This window comes from Prunus dulcis, chromosome 3 (assembly GCF_902201215.1).
Source record: "Prunus dulcis chromosome 3, ALMONDv2, whole genome shotgun sequence".
Taxonomy (NCBI): Eukaryota; Viridiplantae; Streptophyta; class Magnoliopsida; order Rosales; family Rosaceae; genus Prunus; species Prunus dulcis.
In genome coordinates, this window is record NC_047652.1 from 4,258,462 (window position 1) to 4,273,893 (window position 15,432).

At 36.7% G+C, this 15,432-nt stretch overlaps 2 protein-coding genes and 1 non-coding gene across 4 annotated transcripts; 2 read left to right on the forward strand and 1 right to left on the reverse strand.

Moving 5' to 3' along the window:
- Positions 1-2,860: 2,860 nt before the first annotated feature.
- On the forward strand, positions 2,861-7,301 carry LOC117623485 (protein SAWADEE HOMEODOMAIN HOMOLOG 1-like). Of its 2 annotated transcripts, none has more exons than XM_034354479.1 (9): positions 2,861-3,158; positions 3,820-3,905; positions 4,084-4,129; positions 4,233-4,371; positions 5,381-5,444; positions 6,088-6,139; positions 6,439-6,582; positions 6,791-6,910; positions 7,000-7,301. In XM_034354479.1, exons 1-9 carry the CDS (start codon positions 3,087-3,089, stop codon positions 7,117-7,119), a joined length of 843 nt encoding a protein of 280 aa, XP_034210370.1. In that variant the 5' UTR covers positions 2,861-3,086; the 3' UTR covers positions 7,120-7,301. The 2 variants fall into 2 exon arrangements, with proteins under 2 accessions (XP_034210370.1, XP_034210371.1); XM_034354480.1 differs by having other exon boundaries at positions 2,867-3,014.
- A 954-nt stretch (positions 7,302-8,255) lies between these two features.
- Positions 8,256-14,099, reverse strand: LOC117622482 (casein kinase 1-like protein HD16). The gene is made up of 16 exons (XM_034353158.1): positions 13,442-14,099; positions 12,335-12,460; positions 12,151-12,224; positions 11,995-12,064; positions 11,812-11,867; positions 11,631-11,702; positions 10,912-11,006; positions 10,756-10,822; positions 10,497-10,626; positions 10,191-10,409; positions 9,935-10,074; positions 9,585-9,759; positions 9,310-9,400; positions 9,041-9,198; positions 8,672-8,860; positions 8,256-8,576 (listed from the first exon to the last, which is right to left on the reverse strand). Exons 1-16 carry the CDS (start codon positions 13,850-13,852, stop codon positions 8,517-8,519), a joined length of 2,133 nt encoding a protein of 710 aa, XP_034209049.1. The 5' UTR covers positions 13,853-14,099; the 3' UTR covers positions 8,256-8,516.
- A 1,006-nt stretch (positions 14,100-15,105) lies between these two features.
- On the forward strand, positions 15,106-15,178 carry TRNAK-CUU. The gene has a single exon. It is a non-coding gene; the product is annotated as a tRNA-Lys (tRNA).
- Positions 15,179-15,432: the final 254 nt, after the last annotated feature.

Consider the following 15,432-nt stretch of genomic DNA (forward strand, 5'->3'; position numbering starts at 1 on the left):
AATTAGAGATCATTGGAGGTGTGCCGCAACTTTGCTAGAGTTTTATTATTTTTTTCCTATGTTCTGCTTGGGCATGATATAATCCTTGTATGATAATCTAGTTTTCTTATTTTGCATATCTATTGATTGTTGTTTGATGTTAGATTCTTAATCATTGTGCTTAATAACATGATTGATTTTCTTTTTCACCATCTAGATTTTTAATTGTGTTAATATGATGCAAATTAGAGTAAATATCATACTTAATTTGAGGCTTGCTTCTTGTGATTAAGATTTGTAATTCTCCTAGGTTTAATATCATGCTCCTACGGTTTATATGCCTTTTAGGGGGTTTCATTTATCTTAACGAGTTTCTATGTATTTATATTTTATCTAAATACAATAGGCGAATTGCATGTAGGAATATTTGAGTTAGCCTAAGGGCTAGTTTGACGTTGCTGTGCTTTTAAAAAAAAGTTGCTTCTGCTGTGTTTCGAGAATAATCATTTGTGAAAAAAAAAATAAATAGGCGTTTGATAAACTATTTTTAAAAAGTGTTGTGAGTAGTCAAGTGTTTGGTAAAATTTTATCAAAAATATTTTTATTTTGTATAATAACCAAAAAGACATGAATCATGATGATGAAACTATTGGTTGTTTTCTTAATTCTTTTTCTACTTTAAAAAAACAAACAAACAAACCAGCTTCATTTTATTTTTTTTCATTTTTTAATTTACACCTTTTGTTCTTGTCAAATTTTTTCGTCTCTCTCTGCATCTCTCTTTTATTGTTTTTTTTTTCTGCCTGCCGCCTTGGCCTTGAGCTTCCTAAATCTCTACCCCTATCAACAACCCATCTGAAAACTAGAAGAAATTTAAGTCGTTTAACTACATGTTGCTCCACGGACGTTGCAAAAGCTCCCAACAAGGAGACCCCTCTTGAATTGAGTATGAATTCTTCTTTGATTTGATGGAGCTTCTTCTTTTTCTTTCTCTCTGCAATTTTTTTTTTCGAAAATTTCCTCTTCTCCCCTTTTCCTCTTCTCCTCCTTCTCCATCTCCTTCTTTTCTCCCTCTGCCCAGAGAAGTTGTCCTGCACAGTTGTCATCAGCAAGAGTTCATCTCCTTGTCGCACAGCTGTCATCGTCGTCTACCATCGGTGCTTGTCTGCCATCGTCGTCTATAACCCATGGTCGGAGGGTTGTGGTTGTGGTTGGTGTGGCTCTTGGGTGGGGTTTGTTGCAGCAACAAATAGAGTAGAATGGAGGATTTTGCATATGGGAGTTGTGTAATTGGAAGGATAAGGACTGTCCATTTGAAAAATAAGTGAGGGCATTATGGGAAAGTCAAAAATTCATTAAAACCACTGGTTAAATTTTTTTTTGAAGTAGCTTTTGTAAGCCGGTTAGAGAGAGCTTTGAAAAAACAGTGATCATTGACCGCAATTTAAAAAGAAGCAAGATTCCTGATGTTTACCAAACACCCAACTCATGACAATTTTTTTAGGGAGCTGATTTTCCCACTCCTCTTTTATCCACTTACACTCCCTTTGTTAAAAATTGTATGTACCCACTCCTCTTTTCTCCACTTACACTCCCTTTTTTGTTATAGTAAAAACTATTAAAAAAACAAAATGGAGTGTAAGTGGACAAAAGGGGAGTGGGAAAATCACCACCCTTTTTTTATTAAAGCTGCTTTTAAAAAAAAAAAAAATTAAGCACTATCAAACGTTACCTAAATACCATAAGTAATTCATGAAAAAGGGAAATTAAGCGACAACATTAATTGGTTAGTTAATAAGTGGGTGAATAAGAAGTTAGATCGGATTACAAGTGGTGAATTCATTGTCCTAGTACTGCTTTCATCATTTCTACTTTGGGTCTTTAGAATCTCCAAATTAACCGTTCTTTCTAATAACAAGTTCAGCCACAAACCGACCCCAAGAAGCTGGCCATTAATTCATGTAAGTCACTCAACAACATCAAAAACACTGCAAGCTTCTATTAATAAGCTAGAGATGTAAATGGGTAGATTGTATCCGTTATCAATGAGCGAGAAATAAGAAAATTCTCTACCGAAGCTGAAGCTAATCCGAGAGGGAATGAGTAAATTAAGGCCATTAGAACTCTAAGAAGTGGCAAAATTCCTTCATGCGCAAAATTTGTAAAGGACATTGGCACTAACAGAAGGAAGTTTGCAGAGCATGAGAAAGTCATGATTTCCAAAGACTGCAATGTCGTGTTGCTCAAGAAATTGACGCCAAATTAAAGGATCCAAGGAATTTTACAATTTTATGTGTTGGTAATTTAAATTTTGAAAAAGCATTAATTGTTTTAGGTGCTAGTGTTAATCTGATGTTTTTTTTTTTGTTTTTCAGCAATTACGTATTGGGAGCTCAAACCTACGTCTATAAGCCTTCAACTTGCTGATAGATCTGTAAAGTATCCTCTTGGGATCATTGAAGACGTTTTGGCGAAGGTGGATCGATTTATCCTTATAGTATATTTCATAATTTTTGATACGGGAGAAGATAGAAAAGTTCATATCATCATGGGTCGTCCATTCATGGCCAACTAGTCTGCTCGGCCGCGAAACCATCGGGCCTTGACTAGAAAGTTTTTACTTTTACTATTGGGCTGCAGCTTTGGGCCCAATTTGTGACCAGGGTCAAGCCTTGTTGCTTGGGCTGAGCTCGTTGTGCCACGACCTTGGGCTTCTTGAGGTCCATCCCTTTAATTTTAGATTTGGGTCTGGTTATTTTGCTTTTAGGCCCAAAATTCGGCTCAGTGGGCTTATGCCGCGTCATCTCTTCTCGTTTAGTTATGGAAAAGAAAAACAATTTCCAATTAAAGAAACAAATAGATTTTTAAAGGAAAAAACCACAACAGAAGACAGGTTTTCAGTTGCTGTGGCAGCTTTCAATTGGCCACTGGATCAAAGAGCCGAAGAGATCGTAGCAGCAGTGAACCCAGACTTCTTTCAAAACCTCCCTTGGGAGTTGAGTTGAGACTTAAGACACAAAAACCCAGAGAAAAAGGTGACTGGCATCACTCTCATCTCACTCTCATTTAACATCATATTGGAATTTAAAATCTCCAGTTCGATAGAGATGGACATGGAACTTTTTCGTACAAGAAAAAGAGAACCAATGAATTCTCTATCTGTATTCACTCATTCTGAGGTAAAAAAATTTGATCCCTTTTTGTGTTTCCTTCAATTTGTACTGTCAACTACCTGCCTCTGTGATTTCACATCTTAATCTGCAGAAATTTCCTCAGTTTTGCTATAAATTCAGCTGCCGTCATGGGTTTTTTTTTGTTTTCTATAATTGGTTATTTTCTATATGAAGATTGTTGGTGTTGGACTTTTGCTTCTTATGGAAAATTTAGTTTTGTATCATAACACTCTAACCACCTTCTAGGTGCATTTTTTTACTACTGAATTCTTAGAAATTTAATCAGACCAAAAGAATTATGGAATTTGATGTGAAAGGTTGAGGCTTTCTCTCACACGTCTGTGTGTTTTCGATTGGCTTGTTATGTATATCACACTGTCACCTTAACATAAATATTATATATTATATATATATATATATATATATATATATATGTACATAAGCTTACATCAAGGTGAGTTGTGGAGAAATGGTTTTCCATGAACAATTAATTGGGATAAAGGGCATGTGGCTGAAATACTCTTCATACTTTTGGGGTTGGAATTTTAACAGGAGAGATTAGTCAAAGAAGTAATCAGTCTAGGGAGCTCGCCTCCATGCATTGACTCTGTAATATTGTCTTTTGAAATTCTGTATTAGATATTGACTATATTTTGCACCTTGACAGATTATGGAAATGGAAAATTTAATTAAGCACGCAGGACAACAGTCGCTTAGTCAGGAGTTTTTCCAAGATCTTGCAACGAGTTTCAGGTGAATTCAGTAATGCTAAATAGTATTCTATAGCCTTAATTAGGTAGGCAGATTTGTTATATTTGCTTCTCAAAGGAAAAAACGAAAAGAATAACTTCTTTGAGTTAAATATTCATTGCATACTTCAACACAACAGGGTTTCTTTTATTAAGTTTTTTGCTTTGCTCTGTCTTTTCAGTTGCACTCCAATCCGTGCTGGAAAACCTGATATAACTTGGGAACAGGTTTTTATTTTAATTTTCCTTTTCCCCTCTTGCATCTAAATCTTATTGTTTATATTTCATATGGAGCTTGTTGTAATGCTATCATGTTCTTATTTTGTTATAGGTTCAAAGTTGGTTCCAGAACAAACAAAAAGAGTTGCAAGCTAATAGCAATTCCTCACCTACTGCGCTCGAGTTATTTGTTGATCTTTCAGATTCAAATGTTTCAAGCAATGCAACTGAAAACTCTCAGAAGCCAAAAGGTCATCCTTTTTGTCAGTATGGATGAAGTTGTAGAAAAGATTGTCATGAATGTATTTTACTCAATGATTTTTCCCTGTGATGAAAATTTTAATTTTATCATGTAGTCAGAATTATTTCTATGCTAGCATCAAATTTATATAAATAAAATTTAATGATACAAATTACTGTTAATTTCTTTACATTCCAGATTAGAATGCATCAGCTTGGATCCTTTCAAAAACCATTGTAGCATGTTGGTGCTACCTTGGCAGAGAAGGGAAAAGCTTCATCATTCTTGATGTCCATGGCCTAATTTATCAATTTCTGGTGCTAACAGTATTAATAACATCCATAAAGCTTTAACCACTGGCCGTGTAGCAATATCCTTGGCCGTGTGTACATGATGTTATTTCTGGACCAGAAATCATACATTCCCTTATGATGGGTCCTCAGAAGCACAATTATATACTGTTTTTGAAGTGCAATAAATTCCATTCCATAACCCAGTTACTATACTTTTGGTCTGATAGGGGCTGTACTTTCTTTCTTGATTGGCTTGGATTCTGCTAGCATGATAATATCTGTGGTCAAATTTACATCTGTTTTGGCTTATATTAATTAGTTGTATGCACTATATTTTTACCTTAGTGTAAAACTTTTTTTGCTCTGTGTCTCCATGTCTTATTATCTCTCTTGCCTATAGTGCAGCTGTAAATTTTAAGTCACTTTTCGAGGCTTTTGGGCTCATTATTGCTGCTATCTTCTTTAGATGGCAACCATCTCACATAGTTTTCACGGGCAGGTGCTTCTGCAACATTTATTTGGCATGTCTGTCTGTTGTATAGAATGCTTATGCTGTCCTTATGTGATGATAAATTTTGAATTTTACAGTTGTGATACAGGAACTTATTGCTTAACACGTAATCTCAAAATTTTAATCATGCATGTTGGTGGAATTGGGAATCTTCCATCTATCTCTGAGTTCAATTACTAATTTTCTGAAAAATTTACTTGATAACTTTAACTCAGGTAAATGGAGCACAGAACTCCATGAGTTGGCATTTGAAGCACGATCAGCAAAAGACGATGCATGGTAAGAATTCATCTATTCAGGGGAAAAAACTTCTTTTCTTAAGTACAATATATGTGTTTCTGCATATTAAGTATTTGAAAATTATATTTGATTTTTAATGTTTCATTTGAAACAATTCTTCGTTGGTATGTGGCATGAGTATATTCCCTGTTTATTATAAAAGTAAGTTTAGCATATAAAGCAATGGCTTCATTTAATATACATTACGCAAATCTTTTCTGTTTTGCATTAGCTCTCCTGGACCATTTTTCTGGGGGGAAAGGTAAATTATAAACGACAGACAGATCCATAACTTGTGATTGTAGTTCTAATGCAGTGCAATCAACCTCAGGTTCAGAATAAAATTGCCAAACCTGATTATGCTTGAACTGGAAGAAAAATGAACTGACCTAATTTACTTGTTAGGAAATCAGCCAAAGTAGTTATGTTTTTTGCATTTCGAATAGTTTATTTTCGTGGATTAAAGTATGGAAACTCCTTTATTCTCTAATATATTTTGTCACTATAAATTAACTCAAGATGTTTTGGGAATTAAATAATTGCAGAAAAAATAGAAATTCAATGTGAAAATTTGTACATTGTTTATTATCATTTCAATTCAAATTGCACTAAAGTCATAGCTTAACATTTCTTTGGTTTCCAGGTATGATGTTGCTTCATTCCTCTCGTACAGAGTTGTTAATTCAGGAGAACTTGTAAGATTCGTCCTCATCGTTATTGTTCTTCTCCATTTGGGTGTAAACATAGTTCTTAGCTTAGGTCTCTTTTCTAATTAGAGTTCCTTGAGAATAAAGCAGTAAAATATTCCATTATGTCTTGTTCTCTGTGCTTTATTTGCATCATTCACAGTCATGATAATTTTCATTTTCAACCAGGCATTAATTTTTCAAAGACTAGATTCGAAATTCTTGCAAATGTTGTCTCAGCCTGATGAGAGATTTTACTATGTTTGTCCGATGTATGAAAAGGAGTTCAATGTTGTTCTATGTGACAGGAAGTTCGGGTGCGATATTCTGGCTTCGGTAGGGAGGATGATGAGTGGGTGAATGTGACAAGAGCAGTGCGTGAGCGGTCTATTCCTTTAGAAGCCTCTGAGTGTCATAAGGTGAAGGTTGGAGACCTAGTGCTAAGCTTCCAGGTAATCTTTTACTTTATTTCTTTGCAATCTGTCGCATAAGCTGTCATCATGAGTATAGGGGTCCAGACAAATGGGAACCTCTATAAATTAACATTTGACAGAAGATATAGGAGTTCAAAATATTGCAGAAGGCATACTTTTGATAAGGCAAACCTCTCCGAAGATATATGTACTGTCTTATCTTTCGGACGTAATACCTCATTTACAGGAAAGGGAACATCAAGCTGTCTACTGTGATGCCCATGTTGTGGATATCCAAAGGGGGCTACACGACGTAACAGGCTGCAAGTGCATCTTTGTTGTTCGATTTGACCATGATAACACCGAGGTAAATCTCTCTGTGTGCGCATGTTTTTGTTCAACTTCATTATATCTCTCTAATGTTGCCTGATCTGGATTGATGTACTAATATACCAGGAAGAAATTCAGCTGAGGAGGTTATGTATCAGGCCTGCACAAATCACTTCAGCTGTTACTAATACCCAGCAACATGACCTATTTAGAAATAAAGACATGAAATTCTCTTTTCTTTATTGAAATGTAGCACCGGAGATGTTTATAAATTTTTTGAGAGTTCAATTTTACTTGACATCAGAATTAGCTACCAAAAAGCTAGTTGGCTTTTCATTTTGTTATAGCTAACAGATGAGAGTTGTGATCATTTGGGAACTCATCCCAAAATTCTTATAAAAAAAAACGATTAGAAATGTTCAAATGTATGTTCTGCTTCAAGGGCCTAGCAACCTGAGCTGAATCTTCTTTTGCAATGGAATCCTCCCAAAACACCCAGTGCATGTATGATAGAAAGCCCAATACTCCCGGCCCTATAGAGAGGCCTTCCCCCTCCATTGCATTCTGAATCAGACAGTGTGACTGCATGTTCATGTTCATGAAATGTACTCTTTCTCTCGCCATCCCCTCCATATCTGGCTTGCAATTTTGTTTGTCATTTCTACACTCTTTCCTGCTTTCTTTCCTCTGTAAATCAAATCAATTTGCAATCGCCGACCCCCAACTCAGCCCAAATCCATATAGAGGCCTAAAGAGCAGCTTTCAATTTTGGCCAGACGCCTTTCGGTAAGAGTAGCTTTTCTTGTTTGAAATTGACCAACTGCTTCCGACAGTAAAAGAAGAAATTGACCAACTTCTTCAAACCTAAAGCTAGAGTTTTAAAGAGGGGCGAGGGTGCAGCAGCTTCTTTGTGTGATTACCTTAAAAAGGATATTTCATTTTGAATAATTTACTAGAACATTGTCTTAATTGATGTTTCATTCAATCTTAGTATTGAGTTCATTTATTTCTCTTCTTTCTTGTTTTGTAGATGTTAATATATTCGGGAAAAAAAAAGTTTCAAAGCCCGTTTGTTTTGTTTTGTAGAGCAACAAGTTTATATTGTTTCTTCGTTATGGCCTCGGTGAGACTCGGGGCTTTGTTCTGTTATTGTTTCTTCTTGTTTTGTTCCTCATCAAAAACCTTGCAGTTCAAGTGATTATATATATTACATATAAATACTCCCAAGTTTCAATTTCGCTCCCAAAACTAGTCACGTGCCAAAGCAGATCACAATATTCCAAACTTGTAGGTAAGTGATCGTTTGACAAGGATGCCAGATTGGTTCGTTCAAGTTGTGGTTAAAGCATACACGAATATTTCTGACGTGAAGGTCCTTGGAGTAGAAAATAGGCAATATGCTCCTTTTTTGCAAGAAAATAAGCTTTTAATTTATCATTGACATCAAGTGACAGTTCCCACACAGAGACGACCAATAGGTTTCCGCTAAAAGTTTCTATAATTACAATTAACTAGAGCATCTTCAAGTCATCAAAATTTTGTCAATGGTGGGTGTTACGACACCCCAGTCGAGAGAGAGAATCGGAAGAGTTATCAGAGCAATACCGGATGGTGTATGGAACATCCAAACAATTCTCAGCAGCTTAAGAAACTGTTCGTCCATAACACATAGATGCAATATAGAGATTCTTCGCCCACTTCTCCTGTAATACCCGGATTTGAGTTACTCTTACGCCAACATATTGAAAGACAAAAATGAAAAGGTCCTTGACAAAACAAAATGATAAATATATGTTACCTTGACATGCGTACTAGGAAAAGTAGAAGTACGAAGAGTCTCTTGTGTTTCGTCTTGAGGCTTCCTCCTTGGCACACTTAGAACAAATGCAGCCTGATCCCACGTTGCTGCAGTTGCTGTTATACGATATCCAGAGTCCCACCGCCGATGAATACCTTCGCTGGGATAAAGGAAATCTAGTTCAACAACCTGAAAAACAAAATATGGTCTGCCCTGTTAAATAAATAGTTCTGTACAGTTCACTAATTCACTAGGCCAAATTGTTTCTCCAATTACTCACTACCTACTATAAAATCAAAAGTGCTAACCACCATAGGCAATTGGAAAGACAAGTCAGAGAAAGAAATGTGCTTTTTCATCCAAGATTACCTGCTCCGAATAACCTGCACCACGAGACATAACAACTGCCCATCTACTTCCTGAAGTGGCCATTGCAGTAACATAAAAGCCCTCCCTCCACTTTTTGTTAATCCACTTGAAAGGAAATGTATCGCTTACTTTGTACGACTGCTGAGTAAATGGTGTACCTGGACCGAACAATTGACATCAGTAATAAATAAAAGAATTCAAAAAATCAAAAAGAAAACACACCCTTTCCAGTTTAAATGTCCATGAAAACCCCAAAACACTATACTAACCCTTGGACATTACTACTAATGAACTCCCATTAGTAGCTCCAGCTATCGCACTGATGTAATAGTTATTCTCCCACTGCTCCATTATCCATTCCTTCAAACACATCCAAAAAATTCATGACACATTACAATTTGAATGTAAGGAATGTTACATGCAAACAGTTTATTAAAAGTTAGCAATAAAATAACAAAGTGAACATACAAACTCTCGTAAAAACAAAGTCAGTATGCCAACGAAGACAATCACTTCAGGTTGATTAAAAAGCATATGCATGTACCTTGTGAAGAGAACATGGTGAGAGTTCGTAAACTTGGGAAGTGAAATCAGTGCCTGCATCCATAATTAAGGCCCACAAATCTTGAGAAGAGGCCACACTACTAATATATAACCCATCCTCGTTCCCCTTCTCGATATGCTGAGCAAGCCTTGTATCAGCCACATTATAGTGATACCTATAGAAACATGAGAAGAAACAGTTTAAACAATATGACGACAAGAAGACAACAATTTAACTATAAAAATAGAAAGCAAGATACACAGGGTATATCTATTATATTATCAAGAATAGAAGTCCCCAAAACCATCACCAAATAAGTAAATGATTCACTGCTTGGGTCATACAAATACCTTTGCTTCATTGGTCTGCGAGCATTATAGACACTAATCCATTGTGTTGCTGGCATACCCATTCGAATCCTCTTCTTTGGTTGTTCATCATCTTCCTCCATTGTCAATCTTCCTCTCTTATGACCAACCAGATTAATAAGCTTCACAATACATGGAGCATATATTAGATGCACAATCCTTCTTCTAAAAATATAAGTACATAAACTACTGCTCAAGGGTAAGTATCATCAACAAAAGGAGAGAAGATGATACATACCTTCTGTGCACCCTCTGTGTTTATTGGCCTGATATCAGGATTTGGACCAACAATCCCATCAAAGAGTGATATATATTTTGCATAATTAGGTTCTTCATCAAACTTCAAGTTCACCACATATTCCACAAACTGTCTAAAAGGCTGTGGAGAGAAGGAACACAATATCTCTGGAGATGTTGCCATCTTCTTCTTGCAAACAAGAAACCCTTTATTCTCTCCCTGAAAGAACCACCATGCTAAAAGTAAAATAAAAGCAAGGTAGGCAAGACAGAAATTTTTATTTAAGCAAAGAAAGAAAGGGCAAACCTGGTATCCTTGCCAAGGCAGACGACCGCGAAGAAGGAATACAAGGGTGTAAGCTAGAGACTCGAGATCATCTCTCCTACTACCCGTTCTCCCTAAATGAGCATGCACGCTGGCATAACGCACTGTTCCTCTGTCGGACCAAAAAACTAAAGAACTAAGTAGCAGAAAGCTTGAACAAGGGAGCATAAAGAAGAGGAAGGCAAAAAGAAAGCAGCATTCAAACTAACCAAGAAGACTACATAGGAAACCATGCTTATACCTGAAAACATCTGGCCTCTGGTCATATTCTACATGCCGACCAGTTGTAGTTTCTCTCCATCTAGTTGCTGATAAACCCAAAACAAGTTATAATATGATAACTTACTGAGAACCACTATACTACTTAACATTAAGGAAACCGAGATTCACAAAATACCTAGTCCAAGATCAACTAAAAACAACTTTTTCTCGTCAGAAGTCCCAGGTGGACCAAGCAGAAAATTCTCAGGCTTTACATCCCCATGTACATACCTGAAAATAGATGTGGTACCATAGCTTAAAAATAATTTTCAATATGGCTTTCAACAAACTGCAAAAACATCTGAAGAACTAATCCTAAACACATTCAATTTAATAAGATAGCCAAAACACAAATACAGTGACTATCCCCCAAAACTACTTCAACTGTCCCAAACAATTTCTAAATCAAAACTCCAAACAGACCATATTGTCCATACAAGCTTTCTATATAACTAGCTTCCTAATGTCTTAATAAACTAAACAACAAAATTGTATGATGTAGAGGAAAAGAGTAAATTGTGCACGCCATGTGCTCTCGTATTGTTGAAACGCCTAAATATGATATCAAGCTATCAGACAGAAGAATCATAGGCATACTTATTCTTTCGCATTAATACTTCCCACATATAAACTTCTCTAAAGAAATCGATCACATAGCCGAAAGGTTTTTTCTGGATATAATAATGTTCCAGACCAAAGCACCAAAGTGAAATGATATGAGAGGGAAAGGAAGGCGAGAGAGAGAGAGAGAGAGAGAGAGAGAGAGAGAGAGAGAGAGAGAGAGAGAGAGAGAGAGAGAGATAAACAACCACAATGATAACAAATGTGCATTGATTTGTAACAAAAAAATCTTACCCTCGAAAATGCATCTTCTCCAATATTGATATTGCTTCAATGGCAATGCATGCAACCATTTCAGTGGTCATTCTAAAATTCAGAAGACAACTAAATTATGAAACTGAAAATTCATGAAATCCGTAAGATAATAATTAAACTATTTACTAAATTAGGAGTCAATTTTGTAACTGAAACTTACGTATGAGAGTTATTATTCCAAACATCCCACAAGCTTGGCCCCAACATATCCATAACCTGCAGCATAAAAGTTTTCAGTCAAAATCAAAAAGCTATTCATGAACTAGTATATCATATGACTCCCAAAACATTATAGTATGGCTAACAAGACTCAAAACAAGTAAGCCAAAAAAAGACTGCTTACCATGATATAATAGTCGCCTTGCTGGCCTTTAAAGTGTACTCGCGGCACACCATGGCTGCCACCAAGAGTGCTGTACAAGCAACACAAAGTAAATTATGGATACACAAATAAAATTTAAAAACAATACCAAAACAAGAGAGATAGAGGCATGCTTACTTGTATACTAGCCACTCAGCTGGTGGTCCATAGTTACACCCTTTACTATTTCTATGCTCGAATTTTAAGGCTACCTAAGATACCAAGGAAAATAATGTGTAGGTAAGTGAGAGACAAAAGAAAGTAAAAGGTAAAGACAAAGAGAGAATAAAACTCAACAGTCAAATTTAACAAATTGTTGTACCTCTACAGCTCCTGGGCCGGTTCTCTCATTTGTATTCAAAACACGTCGACCAACAAAAACTTGTCCGAAGCCACCCTTACCCAGCTTTCGTTCTACTTTGTAAACAGGGGAACCACCAACATGAACCTGCAGCAACAAACCTAGGAATTAGCATAAAGACAACAATTTATGTCAAGCGATTCAAAGTAAAAGAAAAAACAACTATGGACGTTGTCTCTAGAGGCAGCACTTGTTAGACTAAGCATAGTGGTGCAATTCTCAGAGTTTTAGATACAACTACTGCTCGTTATTATTAGTAATAATTAAAACAATTATTATTATTCAAGAATATATAATGGGATATACCTATAACTAACAGGACACAAGGACTACAGCATGGTGATCATAAAAAATGTAAGTCAGTACACAGAAACACTATGCTGCTTATACAGTATCCATCAATACATTATGTGATTCTAAGAAATAGCTCATGCAGTACACTTCTAGTTCACAAAATACCTCCATAACTGCACTCCAACTTCAACCAGTAACTTAATTTGTTTTCACTACTTAATTGTGCTAACGTGATCTAGAAAAAGGTGCCCAGACACCCTCTCAGAGTCAACCAAAGTTTCCAAAAGGGGTTACAGGAGGTAAAGTTCAGGTTTCAATTCTTACCCATTTAAAGGAAGCGAGCAATCAGGCAAAACACCAAAATGCAGTACAAATTAGGGATAAGTCGTCAAACATTATGATCAATAATGTCAACATATAGAACACCACATAGCCTATCTACCAAAACACTTGTTCCCAGAACCATACTAAATGAATGGCCATGATCTACCAACCAGACCTCTCCATTTCATAAAATGGAGAGCGGATTCTGATCCAAGTATACACACTGCTTACGAAACCTCAAAGCTAAATCAAACAAAAACAAACATGTTCACTCAACCACAGTAACAAACCCCAATGCCCCACAATCCCACTTCCCGCAACATACTATAAATGCACCCGAATTATGCAGGATGACCACCAAACGGCATTCATCTTCGATAGGATTCGGTAAAGACCAAATCCTTTCGTTACAAATATAAAAAGTAATGTAAACAATAATAAAAATAAAACCTTCTCAGGAAGCGGAGTTGTGCTTCCTTCGTCTTCACCAGCATTTGCCTTATCATTACTCGGAGCGCCGCCGGCCCCGCCTCCGCCACTATACTCATCCATTTTCTTCTCTTCCACTTCCTTCTCCTCCTCCTCCTCCTCCTCCTCAACGACTACGTTTTGCTCATCACCCACCACCACCACCTCCTCTCGTTTGTGCTCCTCTTCTTTCGCCTTATTAGTCTCGTTCCTGTTATTCGGATTACTCGGCACTGCTTCTGCCGCCGCAGCCGCCGCTCGCCTCCGCCTTGTTCTCGTCGCTATCGCCTCTCCAGCGTCGATCGGACTCGGAATCTTCTCCTTTTTCTGCTTCTTAGCTGCTGCTCCTGCTGCTCCTCGTCCCCTGCGCACTCCGCCACGAGGTACCGGCATCGTTCATCGTCCGATTCTCATGCTCCGTCTTCTTCGCGCCGCCGTTCAAGGCCTCGACTATTGGCTAAGTAATGCTTCGAAAGAATGTGGAGTCTTGGGGTTCAATCGGCAATTCGCGAATCGCTGAGCCTGTGATCTTGAAGAGAAACTAGGGTTTGGAAGAGATCAGAAAGACTCAGAGGGAGGGCTTCGACTAGTTTCAGAGAGAGAGAAAGAGCGAAGACGAAGGCATTGAAAGGTATTAATTTATAATTAAATGTTTTATTCGAAAAATAAAGGAAATAAAGTGAAATTTGGGAAAGTTATTTTACTTTATTTTTTTCATGTCGGTGAATTGGGGACGTTGATGAGGAGGGGTAATTCACGGTGGGATTTAGGTTTTTTATTTTGTTTATTCAGGGGGCTGAAAAACAATTTTGTGCAAAGACGAAAAAGGGCTTGATGGAATTCTGAACTTCCCAAACTGCCCTAGCCACCTCGCGGTGCCTGCAAATAATTGGAAAGTTGGAACTTTCATAGATTCATCGTTGACTGATTGAAGTCATGATCATTTTGTGGAAAACGTTACGATTTTTTATATCTCAATTTCAATTTTCAAATGCTTCTAACAAAATTCTTCTAACCCCAAAAAAAAAAAAATTGCTTCTAAGAAAAGTCAGTTTCATAAAAGCAAAAAATAATAGTAGTTGAATTGGAGCACAATTTGTCCACGGGTTGAGATTTAGAACCACTTCTCACAAAATTCAAAATGAATTTATCTCACCGACTGTCAAAAGACCATATTGCAATGTCTATCGAAGATTCTTTTTACAATCAAACTAATTGAGGTTATTTTGAAAAATAGGAGAGAATGTGTGTGCATAAGAATCATAGTAATCACAAACAAAAACGAATCATAATGATTGTAAAATTCAGGTATATTTCGGCACAATAGTATTTCTTATAGGTTTTTAAAAAATTATATGTGGAAAAAATCTCATGAGAATGATAGTCTTTTATGATAGAAAAGTTGTGTTAGTATAATTATAAGCAACCTCAATTTGTAATGGTTATTATCTGTAACGAACGTCAAATTTTTTTTCAAAGACATGACACGTTGAGAAAGATGTATGATTGTTCTAATTGGCTTGTTTTTTAATTCTTGGAAATCTTGAATTCCAATGATTGAATGATTAATCTAATTGCTTGGTTTGGCCTTTGGTATAGAGCGGGATAGCAGATTAGTACTGAGAAAGTGGAGTTACAAACAACGAGCCCGTCTAGCTCAGTTGGTAGAGCGCAAGGCTCTTAACCTTGTGGTCGTGGGTTCGAGCCCCACGGTGGGCGATTTCATTTTTTTACAATTCTTTAGCCATTTGGTACGGTTCCTTATTATCAGTGGCCCAATAACGCTTTTTCTTGGTCTATGAGACATTATGATGCCTTTGGACTTGAACCCTTTTTTGTAGGTTGAAGGTCAATATTTGGCTAATGCCAAGACACCATCTTCATTTTTTATTTTTTTAGCAGCTGTGACCAAAGAAAAAGCGGGAGCTTATGTAATAAGGAGCTATGTTCAGGGCTACAATGAGAATTTAGTC